This window comes from Balaenoptera borealis, assembly GCF_965194805.1.
Source record: "Balaenoptera borealis genome assembly, chromosome: 2".
In the NCBI taxonomy this organism is placed as follows: Eukaryota; Metazoa; Chordata; class Mammalia; order Artiodactyla; family Balaenopteridae; genus Balaenoptera; species Balaenoptera borealis.
This window is the reverse complement of record NC_138867.1, coordinates 182,171,463-182,195,475: the sequence shown is the minus strand read 5'-3', so window position 1 is coordinate 182,195,475 and position 24,013 is coordinate 182,171,463. Positions and strand designations below refer to the sequence as shown.

The 24,013-nt window shown below is 54.7% G+C and overlaps 1 protein-coding gene across 11 annotated transcripts in view; it reads left to right on the top strand.

The window, feature by feature from the left end:
* ANKRD24 (ankyrin repeat domain 24) overlaps positions 1–24,013 on the top strand; it is a 27,278-nt gene extending 3,265 nt beyond the window's left edge. For 3 of the 11 annotated variants that reach the window (XM_082381648.1, XM_082381651.1, XM_082381652.1), the window contains exons 2-23: positions 1,102–1,173; positions 8,223–8,588; positions 9,419–9,505; positions 9,607–9,737; positions 9,815–9,903; positions 10,871–10,935; positions 11,434–11,491; positions 13,037–13,107; positions 13,300–13,406; positions 13,583–13,770; positions 14,265–14,293; positions 14,927–15,007; positions 15,145–15,252; positions 15,858–15,902; positions 15,992–16,090; positions 16,943–17,015; positions 17,247–17,365; positions 17,542–18,948; positions 20,913–21,080; positions 22,338–22,463; positions 22,692–22,757; positions 22,956–23,310. In XM_082381648.1, the coding sequence (XP_082237774.1) occupies positions 1,102–1,173; positions 8,223–8,588; positions 9,419–9,505; positions 9,607–9,737; positions 9,815–9,903; positions 10,871–10,935; positions 11,434–11,491; positions 13,037–13,107; positions 13,300–13,406; positions 13,583–13,770; positions 14,265–14,293; positions 14,927–15,007; positions 15,145–15,252; positions 15,858–15,902; positions 15,992–16,090; positions 16,943–17,015; positions 17,247–17,365; positions 17,542–18,948; positions 20,913–21,080; positions 22,338–22,463; positions 22,692–22,757; positions 22,956–23,033 (3,633 nt within the window). In that variant the 3' untranslated portion in view covers positions 23,034–23,310. Of the gene's footprint in view, positions 1–1,101; positions 1,362–8,222; positions 8,589–9,418; positions 9,506–9,606; positions 9,738–9,814; positions 9,904–10,870; positions 10,936–11,433; positions 11,492–13,036; positions 13,108–13,299; positions 13,407–13,582; positions 13,771–14,264; positions 14,294–14,926; positions 15,008–15,144; positions 15,253–15,857; positions 15,903–15,991; positions 16,091–16,942; positions 17,016–17,246; positions 17,366–17,541; positions 18,949–19,054; positions 19,129–20,912; positions 21,081–22,337; positions 22,464–22,691; positions 22,758–22,955; positions 23,311–23,491 lie in introns of those variants that run through there. The other 8 variants (XM_082381649.1, XM_082381645.1, XR_014241755.1 and 5 more) reach the window with 7 other exon arrangements.

Genomic DNA, 24,013 nt, shown 5'->3' with positions numbered 1-24,013 from the left:
CATAAGTTGGGCGGATGGTGGACAGTGGGTGGATGTAGAAGCGCTTGGGTGGGAGGATGGATGCACAGGTGAGTGGATGGGCGGAAAGATGATTTGGAGAATTCATGGGCAGGTGAGCAGGTGAAAGGACAGGTGAAGGATATGTCTTAACAGAAATCCCACTCAGACATAGGAAGGAATTCCTAGCCAGACACCTGGCAAAATGCCCCCTTGAGATCCCTGCCTGACCTCTATACCTGCACATGCACGAAACTCAGAACAGGCTAAGCTGGACAGACATGCATGCACACACATACCTTGTGCTCACACGTGCACACACATGCATGCAGCCATCACCCCAGACCTCTGCCCACCTTGGGTGACTTGCCTCCATGCTCTCACTCACACAGGAGCCAGGCTGGTGTAAGGGGACTTAGCTGCAAGAATTTTCTCTCTGAAAATGTTTCCAAGAAACATGCCTCTGTGCTAAGACACCTCGGCTCTGGGCCTGGCCCCCCAGGAGCCCCTAACTATTCAAGAAAACAGAACCAGTCCAGACACTTCCAGCCTCTGGAGCCAGGGGTGGGGCAGAGGAAGAGCTGGGGGAACCCAATTTGAGGAGTTAGAGTTCTGCCTACTAGTAAGAGGCAAAGCTGATCAGAACACCATGGGATTTTGGAACTGGGCTGTGAAGGATGAATAGGAGTTCACCAGAGAAGGAAAAAAAAAAAAGGCATCCTAGGTAGAAGTAACTGCACAGATAAAAGCTTGAAACCAGAAAAAGCCTGATCTACTTGGGCAACAGGGAATACTGGTGGGATACATTTATTGAGCACCTACTGTTTGCCAGGCTCTATGCTAGGGACCTCACAGGAAACTGGCCACAAGTTGGTTAGGAGGGGATTATTTCCTGCATTTTATGGAAGAGGGATGTAAAACACAGAGAGGGCAAGTGACCTGCTGAAGGACACACAGAAGTTAGAAGATGGGATAGGTCCATGTCCTGCTCTAGGGGCTGGGATGGCCAGGGGGGGAGGAGGAAGTGGTACTTTTGAGGAGTGGGAGGCGGACGGCTCTCCTGCCCACCAGGATTGATGTCTCTTACCCCCTGGCCTTCTGTAGGTGGCCTGGGGAGAGGAGAAACACCTGACACTGGCCATGAAGACCCTCCGGGCACGATTTAAGAAGACAGAGGTGAGTCTGAGGCCACTGAGATGCCCGATGTCCTCCAACTTCAGGCTCCTGTCCCCCAGGACCTGGCTGAAGATCCACTGGGCCCTTGGACTGCTGTCCTCCGTCTGTCACCAGATTCTTTTGGCAGCTTCCGTATGACCAAGCCCCTCCCTGTTCAAAACTCTTCTGTGGTTCCCCACCATCCACAGGTTCAAGTTTACCCTTTTAGCCTCTGGCCACCTCCCCTCCCTTTCCTCTCTACTGCCCCCTGCTGCCCTGATCTCCACATTACTTCCTGTTCAAGCTTTTCAGCCACCATGCCTTTGTCCAGGCTGTTCCCTCCACCTGCAACTCTCTTCCCTGTACTACTATGCATTGGATCCTCCCCATCCCTCACAATTTGGCTCCAAGAACATTTCTTCCGGAAGATCTCTATTCCCAGCTACAGTGACCACTTGCTTTTCTGGGGCCTCACTTTCTCGGGGACCCTGATTTCTTGCTTTTGAGTATTTATTCAGCAAATATTTGTATTGGGTGCTGTTCTAGGCACAGAGGACACAGCAGTGAACAGGGCAGACCGAAATCCCTGCCCTTGTGGAGCTGACAGCTGTGTTGGGGAGATGGATGCTGAACAAGATAAATAAGTGAAAGGCATATTTTGTACCAGGGAGACAAAGAAAGCAAAGAAAGGGAATTTAAAGCATCTGGGGCAGGGGAGATGGTTGCAGTTTTAAAGCAGGTTGTCCGGAAAGGCCTCACCAAGAAGCTGATATTAGAGCAAAGATCAGAAGGGAAAGGAGGAGGAAATCATGTGTGTATTTGCAGGAATTGCATTCCAGGCAGAGGAAACAGCCAGTGCAAAGACCCTGAGGTGGGGTCTTGCTGGCTTCTCTTGCAGCTATATTTTGGGCTGTGAACTTCCAGAGACTGTGCTCCTTCCTCATTCATTACCCACTCCCTCCTGGCCCCGCTAGTCCCTGCCAGTGTTCAGGCTGGTCCAGGGCACAGAGTCACAGAAGCTAAGTGAGCATTCAGATGTAGAGTCTGGCAGCCAGCCTTCCTGAGCACTGGCCTCTGTCAGGCTAAACTTCCCAATTACAGCACAAAGAAACCAGGGTCCAGAGAGGTTAACTCACCTCTCCTGGTCACAGAGTAAAGTGGCAACAGGGAGATTCAAACCCACACGTGTCTGACTTTAGAGCCCTTGGTCTTTCTCCCATGACAGGGCCTTCCCATCCGGAAGGCCCAAGGCAATCAGGGAGGCTACCTGGAGGAGGTGGTGCTGGAGCAGAGCCTGGAAGGACAGGGAAGATTTAGACAAGTGAAGGCACACAGGGAGGGAGATGGGGACCAGTGTGAGCAAAGGTCTGGAGGCTGGGCAGAGCCTGGTTGATACAGGGACATAATGGGATGATGAAGAGGTTCTTTTGGCTGGAGCAGAGAATGTGAGGGGGAGCTGAGGCCCGAGAGGGCCCAGCCCGAGGAGTCCTTGAATGTCAAAAACGGGGCAGAGGAACAAGCCTGGTTTTATTTTTTAATTTAAAAAAATTTTTTGGCCGTGCTGCACGGCATGCAGGATCTTAGTTCCCCAGCCAGGGATCGAACCCGTGGCCGCTGCTGTGGAAGAGCAGAGTCTTAACCACAGGACCGCCAGGGAAGTCCCAAGCCTGGTTTTAAAGTCAGGTGGCTCTAGGTTCGAATCCTTCCTCTGTCCCTGACTAGCTCAGTGACTTTGCGTATATCTCCGCCATTCTCTGGCCTTCCAAAGTTTTCCCAACTGATTTTTATTTTATTTTATTTTTGTTTTATTTATTTATTTTGGCTGTGCTGCGCAGCTTGTGGGATCTTAGTTCCCCGACCAGGGATCGAACCCATGCCCCCTACAGTGGAAGCTCAGAGTCCTAACCACTGCACCGCCAGGGAATTCCCCCCTCAAAATGATTTTTAAATGTATTTTTCTTATTTATCAATTTTAACATTCCTTTCATTTTGTTTATTTTAACGTTTAAAATTTACATTTAATGTCGTTGAACTCATTTTTATTTCATCCCATTTTTGTTTTTATTTATTTGTTTTCAAACACTACAAGGAGATTTCCATGTGCTTTGCAGATGTCAGCTCCTTTAACCCTCATAACAATCATGTAGGGTAGGAGCTTTTATCTCCACTTTATAAATGAGTAAACGATGCCCAGAGAGGTTAAGGAACTTGCCCAACGTCACACAGCTAGGAAGTGAGATGCCTGCCTTCTCCCCGGGCTGTGTTACTAGGAACACCTGTGTTACTAGGGCTGTGTTATTGGGCCTCGGTTGGGGGGAAAGTGCATTGATTGAAGTGAGAGGGAAGGAGAGGGAGAGGGGGAGGGAGAGAGAAAGAAAGAGAGAGAGAGAGGGCACCAGAGCAAGGAATAAATTGTTTGTTAATCCCTACAAAATGTGGCATGGGGTTAGCTTCATTCACTGCAGAACGATCCTAAAATTTTCATCCCGTTTGAAATCGATTCCTAGTTAGTGTTCACATTTCCTGCTAAAAATTCCCGAGAAGTTGTAGCCAGTGGTAAACCAAACCATCCGATTGTTGAATTTCAAAAGCAGAGTCCTGTTGAAATCCAATCCTTCAAAACGTTTGTGCCTCTAAAAAAAACAAAAACAAAAAAACACCTAATTTGGGACGTGGGTGTGTTTTGATAGGTGCCTGGCACAGAGTCAAGATGAGGAGGGCGGGAATAGAGGGATGTTAAAACCTCAGCATGGGTGTGAGGGTCTCTGGGTATGTCAGGGAGGGCGGGGGCAGAGAGCAGAGCCCGCCTGGGCTGGAGCGGGCGCGGCAGATGGGAGGCCTGGGGGAGGAGAGAGAGGAGAAGCTGGTCCTCCATTCCCCCCGCCAAAACCGCCCCCCACCCCCGTCAGTCCCTCTACCTGCCAGGCTCCGGTTTCTCTGCCAAATGCAGGAGTCAGGTTCAGCTTTTGTTCGGCTGCCCCGAGGGAAGAAAGCAAACACCCGCGACTGCAGTGGTCCGCCTCCACCTCCGTCTCCATCTCTCCGGACCTTCCGTTTCCCATTATCAGCACACAACCTGCCCGGCGCGCCCTCCCCGTTCCTTTCTGCTTCTCTCATGATACAGCCTGCTCTGCCGGGTCCCAGCAGAGCGCCCTACTTGCTCTGAGCCTTCTCGCCCCCTCTCTGGGCCTCAGTTTTTCCATCCATAAGTTGGGAGGGACTTCCCTGGCGGTCCAGTGGTTAAGACTCTGTGCTTCCAATGCAGGGAGCACGGGTTTGGTCCCTTGTTCGGGGAACTAAGATCCCACATGCCATGTGATGCCGCCAAAAAAAAAAAAAAGATGGGAGTTAACTGGAGCTGGGAGCCTAGTTTTTGGATTCCCATCAACCTCCTGCCCTTATTTCAGGTTTTAGAAAAATCCTACAAGGAAGAAGATTGCGGATTTGTAGAAAATTTTAGAGATTCGTAGACTCCCGGTGCCTCAACACTTTTTGGAAAATCTGTCTGTCTGTCTCTCCCTCACTTTTATTCCCAGAGTCACTGTTTCTTTTTCTTTTTCTTTTTTTCAGTTTGAACGAAGTAGTTTATTGCTATTAGATCAACACAGGCACTAGGGGATTGACTGAATTTTGTAGCTTGTAGTTTATTATTAGGATGCCCTGAAAAGTACTCTTGAAATGAACAAATGTACATACAGATATATATTAGATATGTGACCTTATTTTAAATGAGTCACTATTTCTTTAATTCATTCAACAAACATTTATTCAGCACCTACTGTGGGCTGGAGATCAGGGCCTGCTTCACAGACACACACACACACACCCTGCCACTCAGAAGGGCCCCATGTTTGGTTTCATACTCATTTCTCCCCATCTTGAAATTCTTCATAATTTTTCAACAAGGGGCCCTGAATTTTCATTTTGCACCGGGTCCTTCAAAATCTATACCCGGTACCTGCTGGGAATCCAGCCACAGTGACTAAGGGGGACAAAAATTCCTGCCTGTGCAGAGGTGACATTCTGTGAAGAAATCAAGAGGAAACAATATTTTCAGAAAGGTACACAGGATGATGTCAGGTAGTGATAAGAACGATGAAGGAAAGATAACCCCCCACTAAGGGGTCAGAGTGACAAGGGGTGATCAGAGAAGGGCTCTCTGAAGAGGTGTCTTCCAGTGCAAAAGACAGTAAAGGAATCAGCGTTGTGGGCGGTGGAGGAAGGAGGGCATTCCGAGTGGAGGACACAGCAAGGGCAAAGGCCCGGAGGTGGGCAGAGCTGTCTGAGGACCAGAAAGGAGACTACTGCAGCAGGATGTCACGGACCAGGGGAAAGGTAGAGGGAGATGAGTTCAGAGAGTTGACAAGGAGGATTGTATAGAGCAAAGCTAGGCACATTTTTCCTGTAAAGGGCCAGAAAGTAAATTTTTTTTTTTTTGCCACGCCACACAGCTTGTGGGATCTTAGTTCCCTGAGCAGGGATTGAACCCCGGCCCTCGGCAGTGAAAGCATGGAGTCCTAACCATTGGACCACCGGGGAATTCCCATAGGCCATTTGAAAATGAATGGGCATAGCCCCATCCCAATAACACTTGTTTTATGGACACTGAAATGTGAATTTCATATAATTTTCATGTGTCAGGAAGTACTACTCTTCTTTTGATTTTTTTTTTTCCCTGACCACTTACAAGTGTAAAAACCATTCTTAGCTCTTGAGCTGGAGCAAACCAGGTGGGTGTGGGGTGGGCTGGGATTTGCCACCCCCCGCCCCAGCCCTGGGGACCTCAGTTGGCAGTTGGACTCCTTGCCATAGAACCTCCTGGGCTCTGTGAGCAGTTAGCATTTGATGCAAAGTCGCTGGAGGCTTCTGAGCAGAAGAGAGAAATGCTCTGATGCGGGCTTTAGGAAGCTGGTGGCCCAGGGAGGGGAACAGAAGCAGGGAGGCCTGGGAGGAGGTGACCTCCAGATAGAATTGTGATGGGGCTGGACCACGGGTGAGAAGGGGTCCCTGGACGTAGTTTACAGCTGGTGGGGTTGGCTGCTGGATTGGGTGTGGGGTGAGAGAGGAGTGAGATGACGCTAAGACTTGGCCTAAGCCCCCACCGGGACAGCGATGCCCTTGGCCCACTGCGGGGGGCTTCTGAGCTTGTCTAGCATCCAGAAGGACAGGCCGAGGGCAGTTGGAAATCCGAGGCCTGAGCTGGGAGATCCATTTCAGTCTCCTCTCTGGACAAGCCTGAGAGGGTCACACCACCCCCCCTCGGTGTAAGAGGAGAGAGGAGCCCTTAACACCCTCCTTCCAACTCCCCAATTGCTTATCAGCAGACTCTCCATTTACCTGCCCCCACCTCTCCCTCCATCTGCCTAAAGGTGTCTAAGAATAATCACTGACAACAGCAGTGATCCTGCCCCCAGGTACACTGGGTGATCCCTGGGACATTTACGGTTGTCACATGGTGGGGGGTGTGCTTCTGGACCAGGGGTGCTGCTCGTCACCCCACAGAGTCCAGGATGGCCCCACCCCAGGGAATGACCAGGCTGAAGTGTCAGCAGTGCCTCTGGGTGGAGGAACCCGGCTCTGTAGTGTTCGTTCCATTATCTATCCCACTGTTAAAGAATTGAGGCCCAGAGAGGGAGAATGGCTGGCCCCGGGTCACACAGCAACTATACAATGGCCAAGCTGGGTTCAAAGACCCAGTGCCTGTCAGCAGTCATTGCTCTTAAATTTGGGCTCCTGAAGGCCTGTCTCCTCACACATCCCTTCTCTCTCCTGTAATCCCAATCTTGTCCCTTCTCCTGGTCCCTTCTTGAATTTGCATCCACAACACAGTGGACTATCCTGACTTTTGGAACCGTTTGTGGCTCTCCTGACACCCCACACTCCCGGTTTCCCCCTCCTTCCCAGGACCCCCTCCTACAGCTCCTATGCTAGCACCTCTCCTCCTCTGCCCCACCCTTAAGTATGCACACCCTCACCCCACCCCACCCCATGCCCCAGGTCCTGGACCAGGGCAGAGGCTACCACACTGGTCCAGGAGAGCAATTTATTTCATGATTTCTCCCAAACATGATCTTGTTCCTGCCACTCCCCAACTCCTGCCCATTCTTCAAGTTTCAGCTCAGATGTCCTTTCTTCCAGGAAGCCCTCCCTGACTCCCCAGATGATATCAAGAGTCCTCTCTGAGCTCCCAGCTCACCTGGGCTTCCCTCTTAATAGCCCTGATCACCTTGGTTCATAAATCCATGGGTATGTCTGTCTCCCCAGGGACCTCAGTGATAGCAGGGACATCTGTCTTCGTCACCACTGAGTCCCAATGCCCAGTGCAGTGCCAGGCACCCTGTAGCACGAGTGGACTGAATGAATGAAATACACATGGCTCAGAGGGCTTGGCCTTGTGAGTCACACATTAACTGAGCAAACATTCACCAACTGCCCACCCCACCCTGGGGTGCCCACCCCACCCTGGCCTCTGCCAGGGAGGCCTCAGTGGGACCCTGCTCTCAAGGGGCTCCCAGTCTGAGAAAACCAGCAGAACACAGACCCTCCCAGCCCCTTGGAGTTAGAGCCAAAGGCTGTGTCCTCTCTGTCTTTCAGTGGTTTAACTGAGCACCTACTATGTCCTGCGTCCCTAGGATTCAGTATTAGATATGCACACAGCCCAACCGCATCTTTCTTTGAATCCGTGTTTATGGCGCACTATGTTCCAGGCCCCATATATAGCATCTCGTTTAGTCCTCCCAGTAACCCTCTGCAGTAGGTACTGTTTAATATGAAACCCATTTCCCGGATGAGGAAAGTGAAGTCCAAAGCAGGTAAGTATCTGGGCGGATCTTATAGATGGTAAATGCAGGTTTGTGGAGGGCAGGGGGTGTGGCGGGGGGGGGATGCCCTGGATTCAGATTCAGGTTTGTCAGACTGCAGAGCCCCACTGGTGGATGATGCATGAATGAGTGAGTGAATGAATGAGTGAGGGAGAGCCTGGATAGCCCAGCGGCAGTGGAACCAGACCGGGAGTCACCTGAGACCACCTCCCTATCCCACACTCCCCCTCTTCCCCCCCCCCCCCCCAGAGAGGCGGAGACGAACGCAGGCGGGTCCATGCAGATCCTGGGAGCCTGGCCCTCTTTGCCTCAGCCTCCCGGTGGCAAGAAGGTCAGGTCGGGCCACCGCGGTGCCCCTCCCCCAGAGCCCAGCCCCCTTCCCTGGCACTCCCCCCCACCCGTAGGGGAGGGGCCGGGAGGGGGGCAGCAGGCGGGGCGCGCGGGCGAGGGTCGGCGCGGGGCTTGGCGGGACTGCGCGGGCCGGGCGGCCGAGCCCCGGCATCGCGGGCCCTTCCCTCTGGTCACTTCCCTGAGCCCGGCCGCCCGGCCGCCCGGCCGCCCGGAGCCCTGGACACCATGAAGCAGCTGTGCCTTTGCGCCGCCGCCTCCTTTGCGGTAGGGCCGGGGGAAGGGGCGCGGGAGCGGGGCGGGCGCGGGCCCTTCCTCCCCTCCCCGTCCCGCCCCTCCCCGTCCCCTGACCGCGCAGAGCCTAGACCCTCCACCCCGAGACCCGCGAAGGATGATCAGGGAGGAGGGAGGGGGCGGGACAGAGACTGGGGGGGATGGATGGGACATTTGGGGGGACAGTTTTGAGGACAGATGGGGACACAGGAGAATTTAGAGGGACAGTTTTGGGGAACAGTTTTGCATGGGATCATTTGTGGGGACAATTCGGGTGCTGTTTTGGGTGATCTTTTTTGGGAAAAGATATTGACATTTGGAGGACAATTTTGGAGGACATCTGAAAGATTTTAGGGGAGGACAATTTGGGGACAGATGATGGGGTCATTGGGGGGATGATTTTGGAGAACATGTCAGGAATTTGGGGAAGACATTTTGGAATGCATTTCAGATCTTGGGACATTTGGGAGACAATTGTGGCATCTCAGAGGCAGTCAAAGGACAGATGGCAGAGGATGGTGCTGAGATACATTGAAGCAACCTTTTTAGGGGTTCCTATGGGAAGACTTCAGAGGGTAGTTCAGAAAGGGATATGGTGAGGTGATATTGGAAAGGTGGCTTTCACTAAGGGATGAGCTGGGGACCTAGGTTTGGGGGACAACTTTTTGGAAAGATGCTGGGGGCTGATCTGGGGATGGTTTAATGGTACAATGGTGGAAGTGGTGTATGACAGCTGGGGCGATGGACATGGGGGCAGATGCTGGGGACCCAGGCTTGAGGGATGCTGTCTCAGGCCCCCACCCAGGACCACTCCCCCCCGGCAGCTGCGACTCAGCCCCACTGACCTTGGCTCCTGCCCACCCTGCGGCCCCTGCCCCATCCCGAAGCCGGCAGCCAGAGGCAGGCGCCAGGCAAGTGCCCAGGCCGGGCGGTGAGAGCCCGGAGCCCCTGCTGGGGGAGCGGGGAGGGGCAGTGGCCGCCAGTCCCATGTTCCCCTGGGTGTGCCCCGCAGAGCCAGGACTGGGGCAAAAGTGACGAGCGGCTGCTGCAGGCCGTGGAGAACAATGATGCCGCACGGGTGGCCTCCCTCATTGCCCGCAAGGGGCTGGTGCCCACGAAGCTGGACCCCGAGGGCAAGTCCGCGTGAGTGCCCACGTCCTGGGGGTGTGATGGCTGAGGGGTGGCCACCCTGCAGCTGACCCCTGACCTCTGGCCTCCAGATTCCACCTGGCGGCCATGAGGGGTGCAGCCAGCTGTCTAGAGGTGATGCTGACACACGGCGCCAACGTTATGAGCACGGATGGGGCAGGTACTACCCGCCGGGCCCTGGGGGAGGGAAGAGGAACTCAGACCAGGTGCCCAGCCTGAGGGTCCAGCCAGGCCCTGCTTCATGGCCTCCGTGTCCTGCTGAAAAAGGGGGGGTTTTCTTCAGTGCCCCCAGGGAGGCACAGGGGCGAGTCAGGCTGTGGTACCCAAGGATGGAGACCATGGCCGGCAGCAAACAGAGTGAGTCAACTTGTGGATTGGGCAGAGCTGGGACTCAGGTAGCGGTTGAGTCAGAGGAAGTAATGGAAACAGAGGAGCATCTGAGCTTGAGGAACATCTGGGGGCGTGAGAATAACAAGTACAGTTTTTTGGAGGGGAGTATTTGAGATGCATGGAGTAGCTGGGCTTTAGAGTTAGCTGGAGCTCTGGGAGTAGCTGAGACAAAAGGAGAATCTAGGTGTGTGACCTAACTAGGGCCCTGAAGGATAACTGCGATAGAAGGCATGGCCAGAGGGAGTAGTTGGGACTCAGGGAATGGCTAGGCATGGGGCATAGCCACATCTGAAGCTTCAGGGCAACAAGTATAGGAGCCAGGATGTATGGGTACTGGGGATTTGTAGAGTATCAAAGAAAGCGGCATAGCTGGCACTTTGGTGTAGTTGAGCTTATAGAGTAGCTGGAGACCTGGGGAGTAGCTGGGGATCTGGGGAGTAGCTGAGGACCTGGGGAGTAGCTGGCGACCTGGGGAGTAGCTGGCGACCTGGGGAGTAGCTGGGGACAGTAGTGCTTGAGGAGTGGATGGATGTGGAGTGTAGCTGGGATGAGATTGTCTGGGACACCTACTAGCTGAGGCTTGGAGAGTCTCTGGCCCCAGGGAGTAGCACGGTTTTGAGAAGTACTTGGGTTTGGGGACTTGTTAGAGTCATCACAAGTAGTTGACACAGGTTTGGGGGGGCAACTGGAAGTTCCCTGAGTATCTGAAGCTCTAGTACATTCTCTCTCCCTTTCAGGTTACAGTGCCCTCCACCTGGCCGCCAAGTATGGGCACCCTCAGTGCTTGAAGCAACTACTGCAGGTCATGTCCTTTCCTGCCTCAGATACTTCCCAACCCCAGATACTCCCTTGCCCTGACTACTCCTGAGTTCCAGGAATTCACTGAACCCCCAGTTACCCCCTGAATCCTTCGTATTCCTTGACCCCTTTTACTCCTGAGTCCCAGCTACTCCTTGGACAAGCAGATACTCCCTCAGTGTCCAGCTACTTCCCACACCCAAGTTATACTCCCAATACCAGCTATTTCCTGAGCCCAGCTTCTCCCCAAACCCCCGGCTGCCCCTGGGCTCCCAGCTAATCCCTCTTTCTCACCAATTTTCATAAAAGCCAAGAGAGTCATTTGGGGGCCTGTGAGAAGTGGGTTCCACAGAGCAGGTGGGTGGGAGGGGAGAAGGGGGGAGGCAAGGAGCCTGAAATACAGCAGAGCCCAAGGAGGGGCAGTTCCTAGAGAAATTAGGCAACAGGGATGGCTCCTAAACAGGAATGGCTCCACCTCCAATGACACGCCCCTCCCCCCCAGGCATCCTGCGTGGTGGATACTGTGGACAGTAGTGGGTGGACAGCCCTGCATCACGCAGGTGGGTGCAGCCTGGCCTTGCCCTGGCCACCATGGCCCGGAGGGTGCTAGGCTTGGGAATTATTCTACCTAGGGCTCTGGGGACCTGCCTAGGACATTCCACCTCCTTTCTCACGGAGCCGCTACTGTGTGCCAGGCACTGGGCTCTGCATTATCCTCAGTGACCCTCTGAGCCATGGACGATGACCTTGGGACAGACAAGGGAATTGAGGCTTATCAGCAAGGAAGTGGGGAGGATCCAGGCCGTCTGACCCTGAAGCACAGCCTACTGTATGCTGGGCCTGGGTGAGGACGATCAGAGGGTGACCAGAGTATAATTTGCTTCAAGGAAGTCCTAGGGAATCTCAGGAAGGCCAAAGGTCCAGGCAGCCTTCATAGTCATCAAATCCAAATTCCTTTCCCGAGGGAGGGAAGGAACCCACCCACCTGAGCCAGGGCCCAGCCCAACGTCTGTCCACCGTGCCCATGACATTCGGGAATGTCTTTCACTTGATGACTCAAGAAATGTCTATCCTCTTGGGAGCGTGAAATACATTTGCTTTGGAGTTTTATTCACTGTTGAAACATTCCCTGCAGTTGGAGTACGCTGCCACCTAGTGGTGGCAAAGCCTTTGATCACGTTATGGAAGCTCCATGGTTTTTTTCTTTCAATAAATATTTATTGAGTACCTACTGTGTGCCAGGCTGGGTTCTAAGCAACGGAATTACCACAGCAAACAAAACCCCATAAGTCCTTGGGCACACAGCAGGTAATCATATAGAGTTTGATGATTTTTTTTTTAGCTTTTTTTCTTATTTTATCTTTTTGGCCATGCCGCACAGCACGTGGGATCTTAGTTCCCTCACCAGGGATCGAACCCGCGTCCCCTGCAGTGGAATTGCGGAGTCTTAACCACTGGACCGCCAGGGAAGTCCAAGAGTTTAATGGTTTTCAAGCAACACTTCCTTGCACAAAGCCCTTCCTTCCCTCTTTGAGGTTCTGGACATAACACACCTTGTCCTACTTCCTTGATGACCAAGTCCTTCCAAGCTCCTCCCTGCCTCAGGGTCCATGCCCATGCAGTGACCTCTACCCTCCCCCTTTCACCATCAAAACTCAAGGTCAGATCAAACCCCAAGAAGCCTGCCCAACTTCAGCGGAGGTCTGATCTCTCTAGTAAATATTAACACTCTGTGTATGAGGGTTTGGTATATAGTCGGTACACAATAAATGCTGGTTGAATCAAAAGGGGTTAAATACATGAAAATCAGTGAAACGTTCCACCCTAAGAGGGACCCACAGTGGAATGTGGAAAGAGCTTGGGACTGGGAATTAGAAGACCTGGGTCCTCATCCTGGCTCTTTCTCTGACCCCCCTGGGTGACCATGGGCCTGGCTGGGCCTCAGTTCCTTCATCTGTAAAATAGGAGTCATATCTTTGTCACTGATCTTCTGGGGGAGGTGGGAGTTTCTCATGAAATAAAGGATAAGAATCACACTCAGGCAGAAGGACCCCAGAAAATGTCAAAGCCATGCCCTTCCTACCCACCCTTCTCTCTTTTTCCAGCGGCTGGCGGCTGCATCTCCTGCTCAGAAATGCTCTGCTCCTTCAAGGCACATCTGAATCCCCGAGATCGGGTGAGTCTGTGGGATCTTGTGGGGAAAGATACTGCATTTGAGGTATGCTGCCACCAAGTGGCAGCATCCCAGGCACCCTCTGAAAAGTATGAAGATTTGGAGGGAAGCCTGGGGGCCGTCATAGGCTTCCCCACCTCCCAGAGTCATTCTCTCATGCCTTGTCTCATCCCTCTCCCAACCCCCTTCCCCCAGCTGGGTACAACACCCCTCATCATAGCAGCTCAGATGTGTCACACAGATCTGTGCCGCCTTCTCCTGCAGCAAGGGGCTGCTGCAAATGACCAGGACCTTCAGGGCAGGTGAGCATCTCCCCCTCTCAGCCAGTCCATTGTGTGCTGTGTGACTTAGGCAAGTCTCTTAACCTCTCTGGGTGTGGGATCTAGTTGTCCTCCTCCCCCTCCCCAGCCTGGGCGTTGAGGAGGGTGTGGTGGTTTGAAAATGTCCTCACCCCCTCAGTAGCCTCCTCTTCTGCTAGGACGGCCCTGATGCTGGCCTGTGAGGGAGCCAGCCCCGAAACAGTGGAGGTGCTGCTGCAGGGTGGGGCCCAGCCGGGCATCACTGATGCGCTGGGCCAGGACGCTGCTCACTACGGCGCCCTGGCCGGGGACAAACTCATCCTACACCTCCTGCAGGAGGCCGCCCAGCGCCCCTCACCACCCAGCGGTATGCAAACCCCACCTCTGAACAGTTTTGAGCACCCTCCTCCATCTTCTAGGTAATTTCTTGTCACCCCTTTCTCTCCCTCCCTACCGTGGATAGTTTCAAGGTACCCCTATTTGTATTATAGGAGGTTTCATTGCTCCCGTCACACTACTCAGGACAGTTTTGAGGAACCCCAGAGCTTTTAGAAATAGCCTAGGGGTCAACTCTGTTTTCCTGGGTCATCCGTATTCTTGGATCTTTACCTTTCCTAAGAATTGGCCCTTCCACTTGCCCCATCCTGGAGATGCCACTGTTCTCTCTTTTTGAGAGTTTCAAGGCCCCTCCTATTAGTATTCTGTCAAAATGGTTGATTCCTACCTTAAAAGTCCTTGATTCTGGGGGGAATTGGGAGCCCCCTCAAGTCCCCTGGGCTCACTAATGCCCTTCCTAGGGCTAGGAATGGAATCCCTAGCGCAGTGCCTGACCCTGCTTCCCTCTCTCCCCTGCCCTCCCAGAGGATGATTCAGGCGAGGCATCGTCTCAGGTATGGATCCCTAAGCAGCGAACAAGTCCCTCTCCCTGTGCACACACTACCTTCCCCCTTGCCCCAAGCTCCCTGGGAAGAGAAGGAAGAGATGGACCCTTGACTCAGGGTTAATACCTGGAAGGACCTGTTTGGGAAGAATGCTACCTTCAGGGTATACTGCCACCAAGTGGCAGCAGCACCCACAGCATAACTCCCAAGACTCAGTGAGAACAGTGGGGGGATGGGGCCAAATCCTGGGGCTAGGGTGGGATGGCAGAGGGAACTGAGACGGATGAGGGCTGGTGCAGTCAGTGAAGGAGTCAGGTCTGGCCTCTTTCTCTCTTCCGGCACTACAGCGTCTCAGCTCCATAGGGAAAGAATTGTAAACAGTTGGGTCTAGCTGGGGAAAGTACCAGGGCATGGAGAGGGGCAGAGGGTAAAACATAAGATTTAGAACTCTCAGGAGATGTGGTCTTGCCCCCTTTTAAGCTGGGATAAGTGAGGACCAGCGAGAGGCAGGGACTCACTCGAGATCACACAGGAAGTGAGGGCAGAGTTGGGGCTGGTGACAGAGAGTGGGTTGGCTCTGTTGGTTTATTTGGGTGGGAGGCTGGCATGTCCCCCATGTACCCCCTCTCCCCCTCCCCCCAGAACTCTGTGTCCAGCCATGAAAAGCAAGGGGCCCCCAAGAAGCGGAAGGCACCTCAGCCCCCTGCCAATATCCCGATGCCGGTGAGGGATGCCCTGGCCTTGGGGGGAGGCGTGGAGGGCCTCCAGGCAGGATGGGGAGAAAGCTCTGGCTCAGGTATGGGAGGGTACAGTCCTTGGGCCTCATGTAAAGGTGGTGGGTTCCCGGGGTCGGGGGACAGGATGATCAAGATGCCTATGAGGAGATCGTGCGGCTGCGACAGGAGAGGGGCCGCCTACTGCAGAAGATCCGGGGCCTGGAGCAGCACCAGGAACGGAGGAAGCAGGAGGTGAGGGGCCTCAGAGACACGGGCCTTGGGCTAAGCCTGCGGCAGGTACCATTTTGGGGGTACCCTACCTCTCCTCCCTCTCCAGACACACGGGTGTTCCTCCAACACACCAGGCAGGGTGCTGCCCCCGGGCCTTTGCACGTGCTGTGGCCTCTGCCAGAAACACCTTCTCCCAGATGTCCCTATGACTCCCTCCCTCCCCTCCTTCAGGTCTTTGCTCAAAGACACCTCCCCTACCCAAATTATTTAAAATTGTTACACCCCCACTCACGTCACAGTTCCCTTTATTTTTATTTAAAGCACTTACTGCTATTAGATGTACCATATATTTTATTCATATTCACCCATTCGACTGTAAGCCCATGAGGGCAGGCATGGTTGACAGTGCCTGGCTCACAGTAGATGCTTGATAAGTATTTATTGGATGGATGAATATTTGAGTGAGTGAGTGAATGAATAAATAAATGAATTAGTGGCCCTAAAGGGGGTCTGGCACAAAATAGGCCAGAGGACATCTGTGGTTGGGATGGAGGGCCACTGAGCAGGAGGTGGGCCAGGGAGGCCCCCCAGCCCAGATCCAAGCCCAGGCCCCTTTCTTCCGTCAGCTGCCAGAGGCGGAGGCCAGCTCCCTCCACAGCCTGGAGAGACAGGTAGGGTGGAAGGTGGGGGGAAGCTGGACTGCCAGCTGCCCAGTGTTTTCCCCCAGAGGCCCACTGAGCCCCCCACCCCCTCCCTGCAGGTGCAAGAGCTACAGCAGCTGCTGGCAGAGAAGCAGGAGGAGAAGGAGAGTCTAGGACGGGAGGTGGAAAGTTTGCAGAGCAGGCTGTCCCTGCTGGAGGTGGGCCCAGCGGGGAGCAGGGCAGGGGTGGGGCTTCTAAGGGCGGGGCCACCAGGGGCGGGGCCACCAGGGGGAAGGGCCTCTCTTCTGCTGCAGCTGCATGATAATCACACTAATACACATAGTCTCACACACATGCAAACACAGAACAGACAAACGTACAAACACAGGTACACATAATAGACACTTTTAAAAAGACAGAATCACACATACGTACATGCAGAGATGAACAACCACGCTTGTATATATGTGGTCTTACACATACAACAGGCAAACACACAACAAACACATCTGTGGGTGTATAATCACACATGCACAGCAAATACTTGGGCACACACAGCAGATATTTCTCATTCAATCACACACCTAGGCCACACACCCACAAATACATGTACACACACAAGTATTTCTCAAAATACATAATTACACAAACATAGATACACGTACACAACCATATTCATGCACATGCACACATAAACACAGAACGGTCACACACCACAGACTAAAATACAAGTGCAAAATCACACACAGTCACGGGGACTCACACAGGAGAGACCGGGGCCACTGTGCACGCCCACACGCGCACACACACGCGCACACACACACTCACCGCAGACCCACAGACCCTGAACCACTGTTGCAGGTACTCGCACACAGGCAGACAGCCGTGGCCCCGCACAGAATTGCAGACACACCCTTTCAAGGACTCACTCCCATCCCTCTCTTGGTCCCCTGTGCCCAGGTGGCACGTACACCCCTAGTTGTTGGGGTTATGGTCACAAACTTGGGGGAGACACGGGGACTGGAGGGAGGGCAGGACCCCGAGCCAGACCCTGGTCGCCCCCCCACCAGAATGAGAGGGAGAACACCAGCTATGATGTGGCCACCCTGCAGGACGAGGAGGGTGAGCTGCCCGACTTCCCAGGTGAGCCCCACCTGCCCTCCCCCACCCGTCGCGTCTGGGGCCCCAGGAGTTGGAGCCTTGACCCACAGGCACAGAGAGAGGTTGCATCTGGGAGGGAGCTTGGCCCGCCCCATGAGTTATTCCACTCCCCAAAGCCTGCCTGCCCCAGGGGCCCTGACCCATGGCTCCAGACCCCCAGCTCCCACTCCTCGTGGCCAGGACCCTGGGGCCTGACTCTGTGTCCCCTGCCAGGGGCTGAGGCGCTGCTCTCCAAGCACCTAAGCCCATCGGCCCAGGAGCTCTTGGCCTCGCTGCAGGAGCAGGTGACCATGCTCACCAGACAGAACCAGGAGCTGATGGAGAAGGTCCAGGTGGGGAAACCGAGGCCCGGGAGGGTTGGGTGGGGACAGACCTGAGGACCTGAGGGGCTGTTCCCCGGGGGGTTGGGCGGGCACGTGGCTGAGTCTGTGGACAGGGAAAGTGGCATGGCTGCCCTCTGCCCCCCAAGGCCACTTCAGCCCTTGCCCGGCTCCCCCGCCCCCGCCAGATCCTGGAGCACTTCGAGAAGGACGAGATGGAGGCTGGCAGTCTGGCCGAGGTCATCCCTCTGGCGCTGTACGACTCTCTCCGGGCTGAGTTTAACCAGCTCCGCAGGCAGCATGCCAAGGCCCTGCAGGCGCTGGAGCAACAGGAAGCGCAGGAGGCCCCTGGAGAAGAGGAGGCAGCCCCCAGGGAGGGCAAAGGCCCGGGAGCCAAGACCACCAGAAACGGACCGGTGCAAACAGAGCTTAACGGCACTGCAGCTCCGGAAACCAGAGTTAATGGAGCCGAGAGCACAGATGAGGAGGCTGCAGGAGTAGAAACCACGGAAGCCAGAGCTTTGGAAGCAGCATCCATGGTGGCTGAGGCCACGGAAACAAGACCCACGGACGCTGAGGCCACGGAAACGGAGGGTGTGGGAGCCGAGCGCTTGGAGACAAAGGCCACAGGGGCTGAGGTCACAGAAACGAAAACTCTAGAAGAAGGAGGAAACCCAGAAACAAAGGCCACGGGAGCAGAGTCCACAAATATGAAAACAGAGGAACCAGAATGGAAGGCCAGTGGAACAGGTGCTGTGCCGGAAGAGCTCACAGGCACAGGGACCATGAAAACGGAGGCCGTGGGAGTGGAGGCCACGACCCCGAGGGTCACCCCAGGCCCCGCCCTGCACCCCAGTGCTGCCGGGCTGGAGGCGGCCCACGGCAAGGCTGAGCCCGCGGAGGCCGAGGGCGGTGGGGCTGGCGGGGTCGGCAGCGGTGACACAGGCCAGCTGCGGGCCGCCCTGGAGCAGGCCCGGGAGGACCTCCGAGACCGGGACTGCCGCCTCCGGGAGCTGGAAGCGGCCTCGGCCCGGCTGGACGAGGCCCAGGCCGGCCGGCTGTTGGCCGAGGAGGAGGCTCGGGGCCTGCGGGCAGAGCTGGCCCAGCGGGAGGAGTTGCGGCTGGAGCTGAGCCGGGAGCTGCAGGCCCTACGGGAGCAGCTGGCCACGGCCACAGCCGCCGGGGAGCAGCAGCGGGCCGCGGCCGTGAAGCTGGGCCAGGCGCGGGACGCGGCTGAGGCCCGGGCCGCCGAGCTGGCCGCGGCCTGCGAGGAGGCTCGGCGGGGCCTGGCGGAATTGCGTGAGGCGTCCGAGGGGCTCCGCCAGGCAGCGGTGCCGGCCTCGGAGCATCACCGGCTGCAGGAGGAGGCCCTGGAGTTGCGGGGCCGGGCGGCCAGCCTGGAGCAGGAGGTGGTGGCCACGGGCAAGGAGGCTGCCCGTCTGCGGGCAGAGCTGGAGCGCGAGCGTGTGGGCAGCGTGGCCCGCCTGGAGCACGAGCGCATCGTGGGTGCCCTGCAGGCCGACGTGGCCCGGCTGCAGGGGCAGCTGGAGGAGCTGGGGCGACGCCACGAGAAGACCAGCGCCGAGGTCTTCCAGGTGAGCGTGGCGGGATCCTCATCGGGCACAGCCGGTAGCCAGTTGGTGGTCTGTTCTGACCCCACAGCCATGCGATGTTTCGACCCCATCGGTTTCAATCCTGCAGAGACTTGACGCTGCGATATATCCAGGTGGACCTTTGACCCTGCAGCCATTCTGACCTCCTGGGTGTTTCAACTGGTATTTTCTTTTTAAAAACCTTTTGGCCATTTTGGTCCCATCATTTTTTCTAATGGTTAGCCCTTTTTGCCATCTTCCTTTTTATTTATTTATTTATTTTTGGCTGTGTTGGGTCTTTGTTGCTGCGGGCGGGCTTTCTCTAGTTGCGGCGAGCGGGGGCTACTCTTCATTGTGGTGCGTAGGCTTCTCATTGCAGTGGCTTCTGTTGTTGCGGAGCATGGGCTCTAGGCACGTGGGCTCAGTAGCTGTGGCTCGTGGGCTCTAGAGCGCAGGCTCAGTAGTTGTGGTGCACAGGCTTAGCGGCTCCGCAGCATGTGGGATCTTCCCAGACCAGGGCTCAAACCTGTGTCCCCTGCATTGGCAGGTGGATTCTTAACCACTGTGCCACCGGGGAAGTCCCCGGCATGTGGGATCTTCGTTGCGGCGCACGGGCTCTCTAGTTGTGGCACGCGGGCTCTAGAGCATGCGGGCTTAGTTGCCCCGCAGCATGTGGGATCTTAGTTCCCTGACCAGGGATCGAACCCACACCCCTTGCAGTGGAGGAAGGAGGATTCTAAACCACTGGACAACCAGGGAAGTCCTGAAGGTGGATCTTTTGACCCCATCTCTTTTCTTAAATACACACACACACACACACATCCCGCAAAAAAACCTAGCAGCTGTTTTAACAAATATGTGAATAAAAAGCCACATTTGTTAATTGTCATCAGGAAAGCATTTTTCTCTCCATGCCTCTGTTTACTCACCTGTATAATGGAGCTAATAATAGTTCTTAGTCCTCACATGAAAATTAAATGGTTTAATTTTACTTAGGACAGTGATGGTATAAGTGATTAATAATTGCAGCCGGGATTATTGTTCCAAGAACATGCTCTTCTAGTTTTTTTTTTTTTTTTGGCTGCACTGCTTGCAGGGATCTTAGTTCCTCGACCAGGGATCTAACCTGCGCCCCCTGCAGTGGAAGCGTGGAGTCTTAACCACTGGACCGCCAGGGAAGCCCTATTTTCTAAATTTTACCTTCCTTCATGATCACTTCTTTTGTGGGTAAATTTTGCAAGTCTGATTTGATTCAGACTTAGTTTGTTTGTTTTTTTTAATTGTTAAGGTGTAGCCAGTCTGTACTAAGTGAACATCTAATTATTATCCATTTTCCCTGACCTATTATTTCTATAAAGGCCAATGATCCCCCCCAGGATCAGTTTTTGCAAATCTAACACTGCTCTGATCTTGATATTTTTTGTGAAAATGCAGTCATCAATTTTGGGGCATTTGTTTGCTTTTCATCCAGACTCTTCTGTTTTTCCTTCATTTTGTAAGAAATCTACAAACCTTCACACCACTGGCAGAGAAAAGAACACTGGTTATATTGTAATAATAATGATAATAACGTTCATTATGTAATAATAATACTAACAAAAACAACAACATCACAAACTTGAAGATAGCACTTACTGTGTGCCAAGCACCATTCTAAGTGTGTTCCATGTATTTTCTCATTTTATCCCCACAATCACCCTGTGACGTGGAGGCTCTTATTATCCTCGTTTTACGTATGAGCAAATTGAGACACAGAGAGCTTATGTCACTTGTCTAAGGACACACAGCTTGGCAGAGTCAGAATGTTCATCATGCCCAAAGAAATCCAGAACTTCCCTGAATCAAATTCCTTGAGGTCAAATGGGCTTGAATAGCCTCAGACCAAAATAGAAGTGTCAGAATCTTTGGGGTCCAGGTATCTTTGGGGTCCAGACGTCCTCAGGGTCACACATGGGTTTGGGCCGCAGGTGCAGCGGGAGGCGCTATTCATGAAGAGTGAACGGCACGCGGCCGAGGCCCAGCTGGCCACCGCAGAGCAGCAGCTGCGGGGGCTACGTACCGAGGCCGAGAGGGCACGCCAGGCCCAGAGCCGTGCCCAGGAGGCCCTGGAGAGGGCCAAGGAGAAGGACAAGAAGGTGGGTCCCCTTTTCTTGTGCTCAGTCAGGGGGCCCCCCACTCGACAGAGGTTAGAGGGAATCTAAGAATGTGTTGGAGGGAATCTAAGAATGTCCCAACTGAAAGTGTCTTGGGAAATCAGCCCGTTTTCCAGATGAGCAAACAGAGGCTCCAGGAGGCAAACTGAGTGTCTCGAAGTCACACAGCACCTCACTAGACAGTGGATGTGACCCCCAGAGCCCCAGGTGCTTTAGCACACAGAGTCACCCAGCCTCGACCTGCTGTGTGACCCTGGGCAAGTCACTTGACCTCTCTGAGCCCCAGTTTCCACCTCTGTAAAATGAAGATAAAATTGTGGTAGGGATTATGGTTTATTTGTAGCAGGGTTCCTCCCCCTCAGCACTAGTGACATTTGGGGCTAGGTTATTCTTTGCGGGGGACCATCCCGGGCACTGTGGGGTGTGGAGCAGCATTCGTGGCCCCTACCCACTCGATATCAGGAGCACCCCCAGTGGTGACAAACACAGATGTCCCCAGGTATTGCCTGGCATCCCCGGGAGGCAGGATCACCCCTGGTTGAGAACCTCTGATCTATAGAAATAACAATAAAGCCCAGCATTTATTGAGTGCCTGCTGTTTGCTGGCACAGTTTAAACTTAATCACAGCAGCCTACCAAGGTGAGAAGTGTGATTCTCTTTAAAGATGAGGAAACTGAGATTCAGAGGGGTTAAGTCATCTTCCCAAGATCTCCAGCAGGGAAAGGGTAGAGAAGGACCCAAACCCTGGCCTGTCTGACCCAGCCCCACCAGGCCAGGCTGCTTTCGGCCCTCCTGTTCTGTCTGTCTCCGCTTTCACTTTCCGGGACTCCAAGATCCACAAGCTTTTTCTGCAAAGGGCCAGACGGTCAATGTTTTTGGCCTTACTTGGTTGGCCACGGCACTCGGCTCTGCCGCTGATGCAGGAGCTGTAGACGCCGTGACAATGAATGGGCTTGGCCGTGCGCCAATAAAATTTTAACGTTTGGCCATGGAAATGTGAATTTGGTTTAATTTGCACATGTCGTGAAATGTCATTCTTCTTCTGACTTCTTCCCCCTCAACCATTTAACATGTGGAAACCATTCTTAGCCGATGGGCCGGACTCAGCCTGCAGGGCACAGTTTGCTAACCTCTAGGATGCGACTTTCCCTCCAAGGCCTGTCCTTTGCCTGGAAAGGTCCCCCGCCCCCAGCCCCGGCCTCAGGGTGTTAGCTGACCCTCCCCTGATCCCACTTCAGATCACAGAGCTCTCCAAGGAAGTCTTCAGTCTTAAGGAGGCACTGAAGGACCAGCCGGGAGCCCCAGGCTCCTCGGAGGTGGAGGCCCTTCGCGGCCAGGTGAAGGCTCTACGGGAGCAGCTGGAGGTGAGAGCCTCGCCCACCCGCCGGGCACAGGGGTCCCAGGAGGGTGACGGGCAGGCAGGAGGTTGGGCACATGGGCCAGGCGTGGGAGGAAAACAGTTCAGTATTTTAGCAAGCAGCACTGTCACGCCGGCGCCTGCCATCAAAATAGGGGCTCTGGGTGCAAAGGGGGCTTTCTGGCATATCTTGGAGGGGGTTCTGCTTTTCTGAGCGCCCTCCCCACACCCACAGGAAGCTTCCAGGGACCACAGTGCAGTGGTGGCCTTGTACAGGAGCCACCTCCTCTACGCCATTCAGGTGAGTCACCCTGGCTTTGGGTGCGCCACTGCTGCTCTCTGGGCCTCAGTGTCCCCATCTGTACAATGGGACGCTGGTCGAGGGAAGAGGTTCATGACCTCCGGGGCGGGGGGTCGGGGAGGGGAATGGAGAAGCTGCGGGGGGGGGGGGGGGGGGAACGCCCAGGCTCTCTCCGCTTCTCTCCACCTCCCGCCCCAGGGTCAGATGGATGAAGATGTACAGCGGATTCTGAGTCAGATCCTGCAGATGCAAAGACTCCAGGCCCAGGGCCGCTGAGATCAGAGCACTGCCCTCCGCCTTCCAGGCCCCGAGTCGGGGCTTCCAGACTCACGCACTGACCATCCGCACTTGGAGACCAGCCTGGGCTCCTTCCCAACGATCCCTCACTGCCTCCACGGCCCCACTGGTCCCTGCATGCGCTGGTCAGTCTAGACCCCGGCCCTGACCGTGTACCCTTCCCTGCGCCGGAGAATCTGTGAGTCCCCTCCCTCACGTCTGGTCTTATCATCAGACGCCACCCCAGGAATAAAAGCTCACGGAGCAGAGGATGAAAGCCTCGTGTGGCCTGATTGCTGGGCTCCCACTGCAAAGCGGGGAAGGGGCGGCCCAGAGCAGGGATTGGGGATTAGGGTGAGGAGAGCAAGGCAGGACTCAGTCCCCAAGATGTACACTATGTTGCTATGTTACTGCAGTATCTTTTTTCTTTCTTTTTTTTTTTTGGCCACGCCACGCAGCATCTTAGTTCCCAGACCAGGGGATGAACCGCGCCTCCTGCCTTGGATGCGCGAAGTCGTAACCACTGGACTGCCAGGGAATTCCCCAGTTACTGCGATATTTCTAAAAGTCAGAATGGGTTCCCAAAAGTTCATGATGAACAAAACATGCAAATGTCAAATGAAGACAGAATCTGAGGCTGCACGACTTACCTCACTGTCCTCACCCTAAACCCGGCCCTGGTGGGAGTGTCCCACACCCTCCCACAGCCTCCTTGCCCGTGGGCCAACCCCCTGAAATCCCCTGGGGGTTCTTGGCTCTTTCCAGCTCGAGCAGGAAGGCAGCTCCGTGTCCAGCCTGTTCCCCAGGTTTCCTCAGCGTCCAGCAGAGGCTCTGCCTGTCCCCAGGCGTCCCAGGACCTTGGAGAATGTCCACGGTTCGGGGCTGCCTTCCCAGAGCCTGGGTTTCTGCCTCTCTGTGGCCTGGAGCGTGGAATGTGGCTGGTGGGGGGGGGGGTCCCCGTCTCTGTGGTTGATGAATGA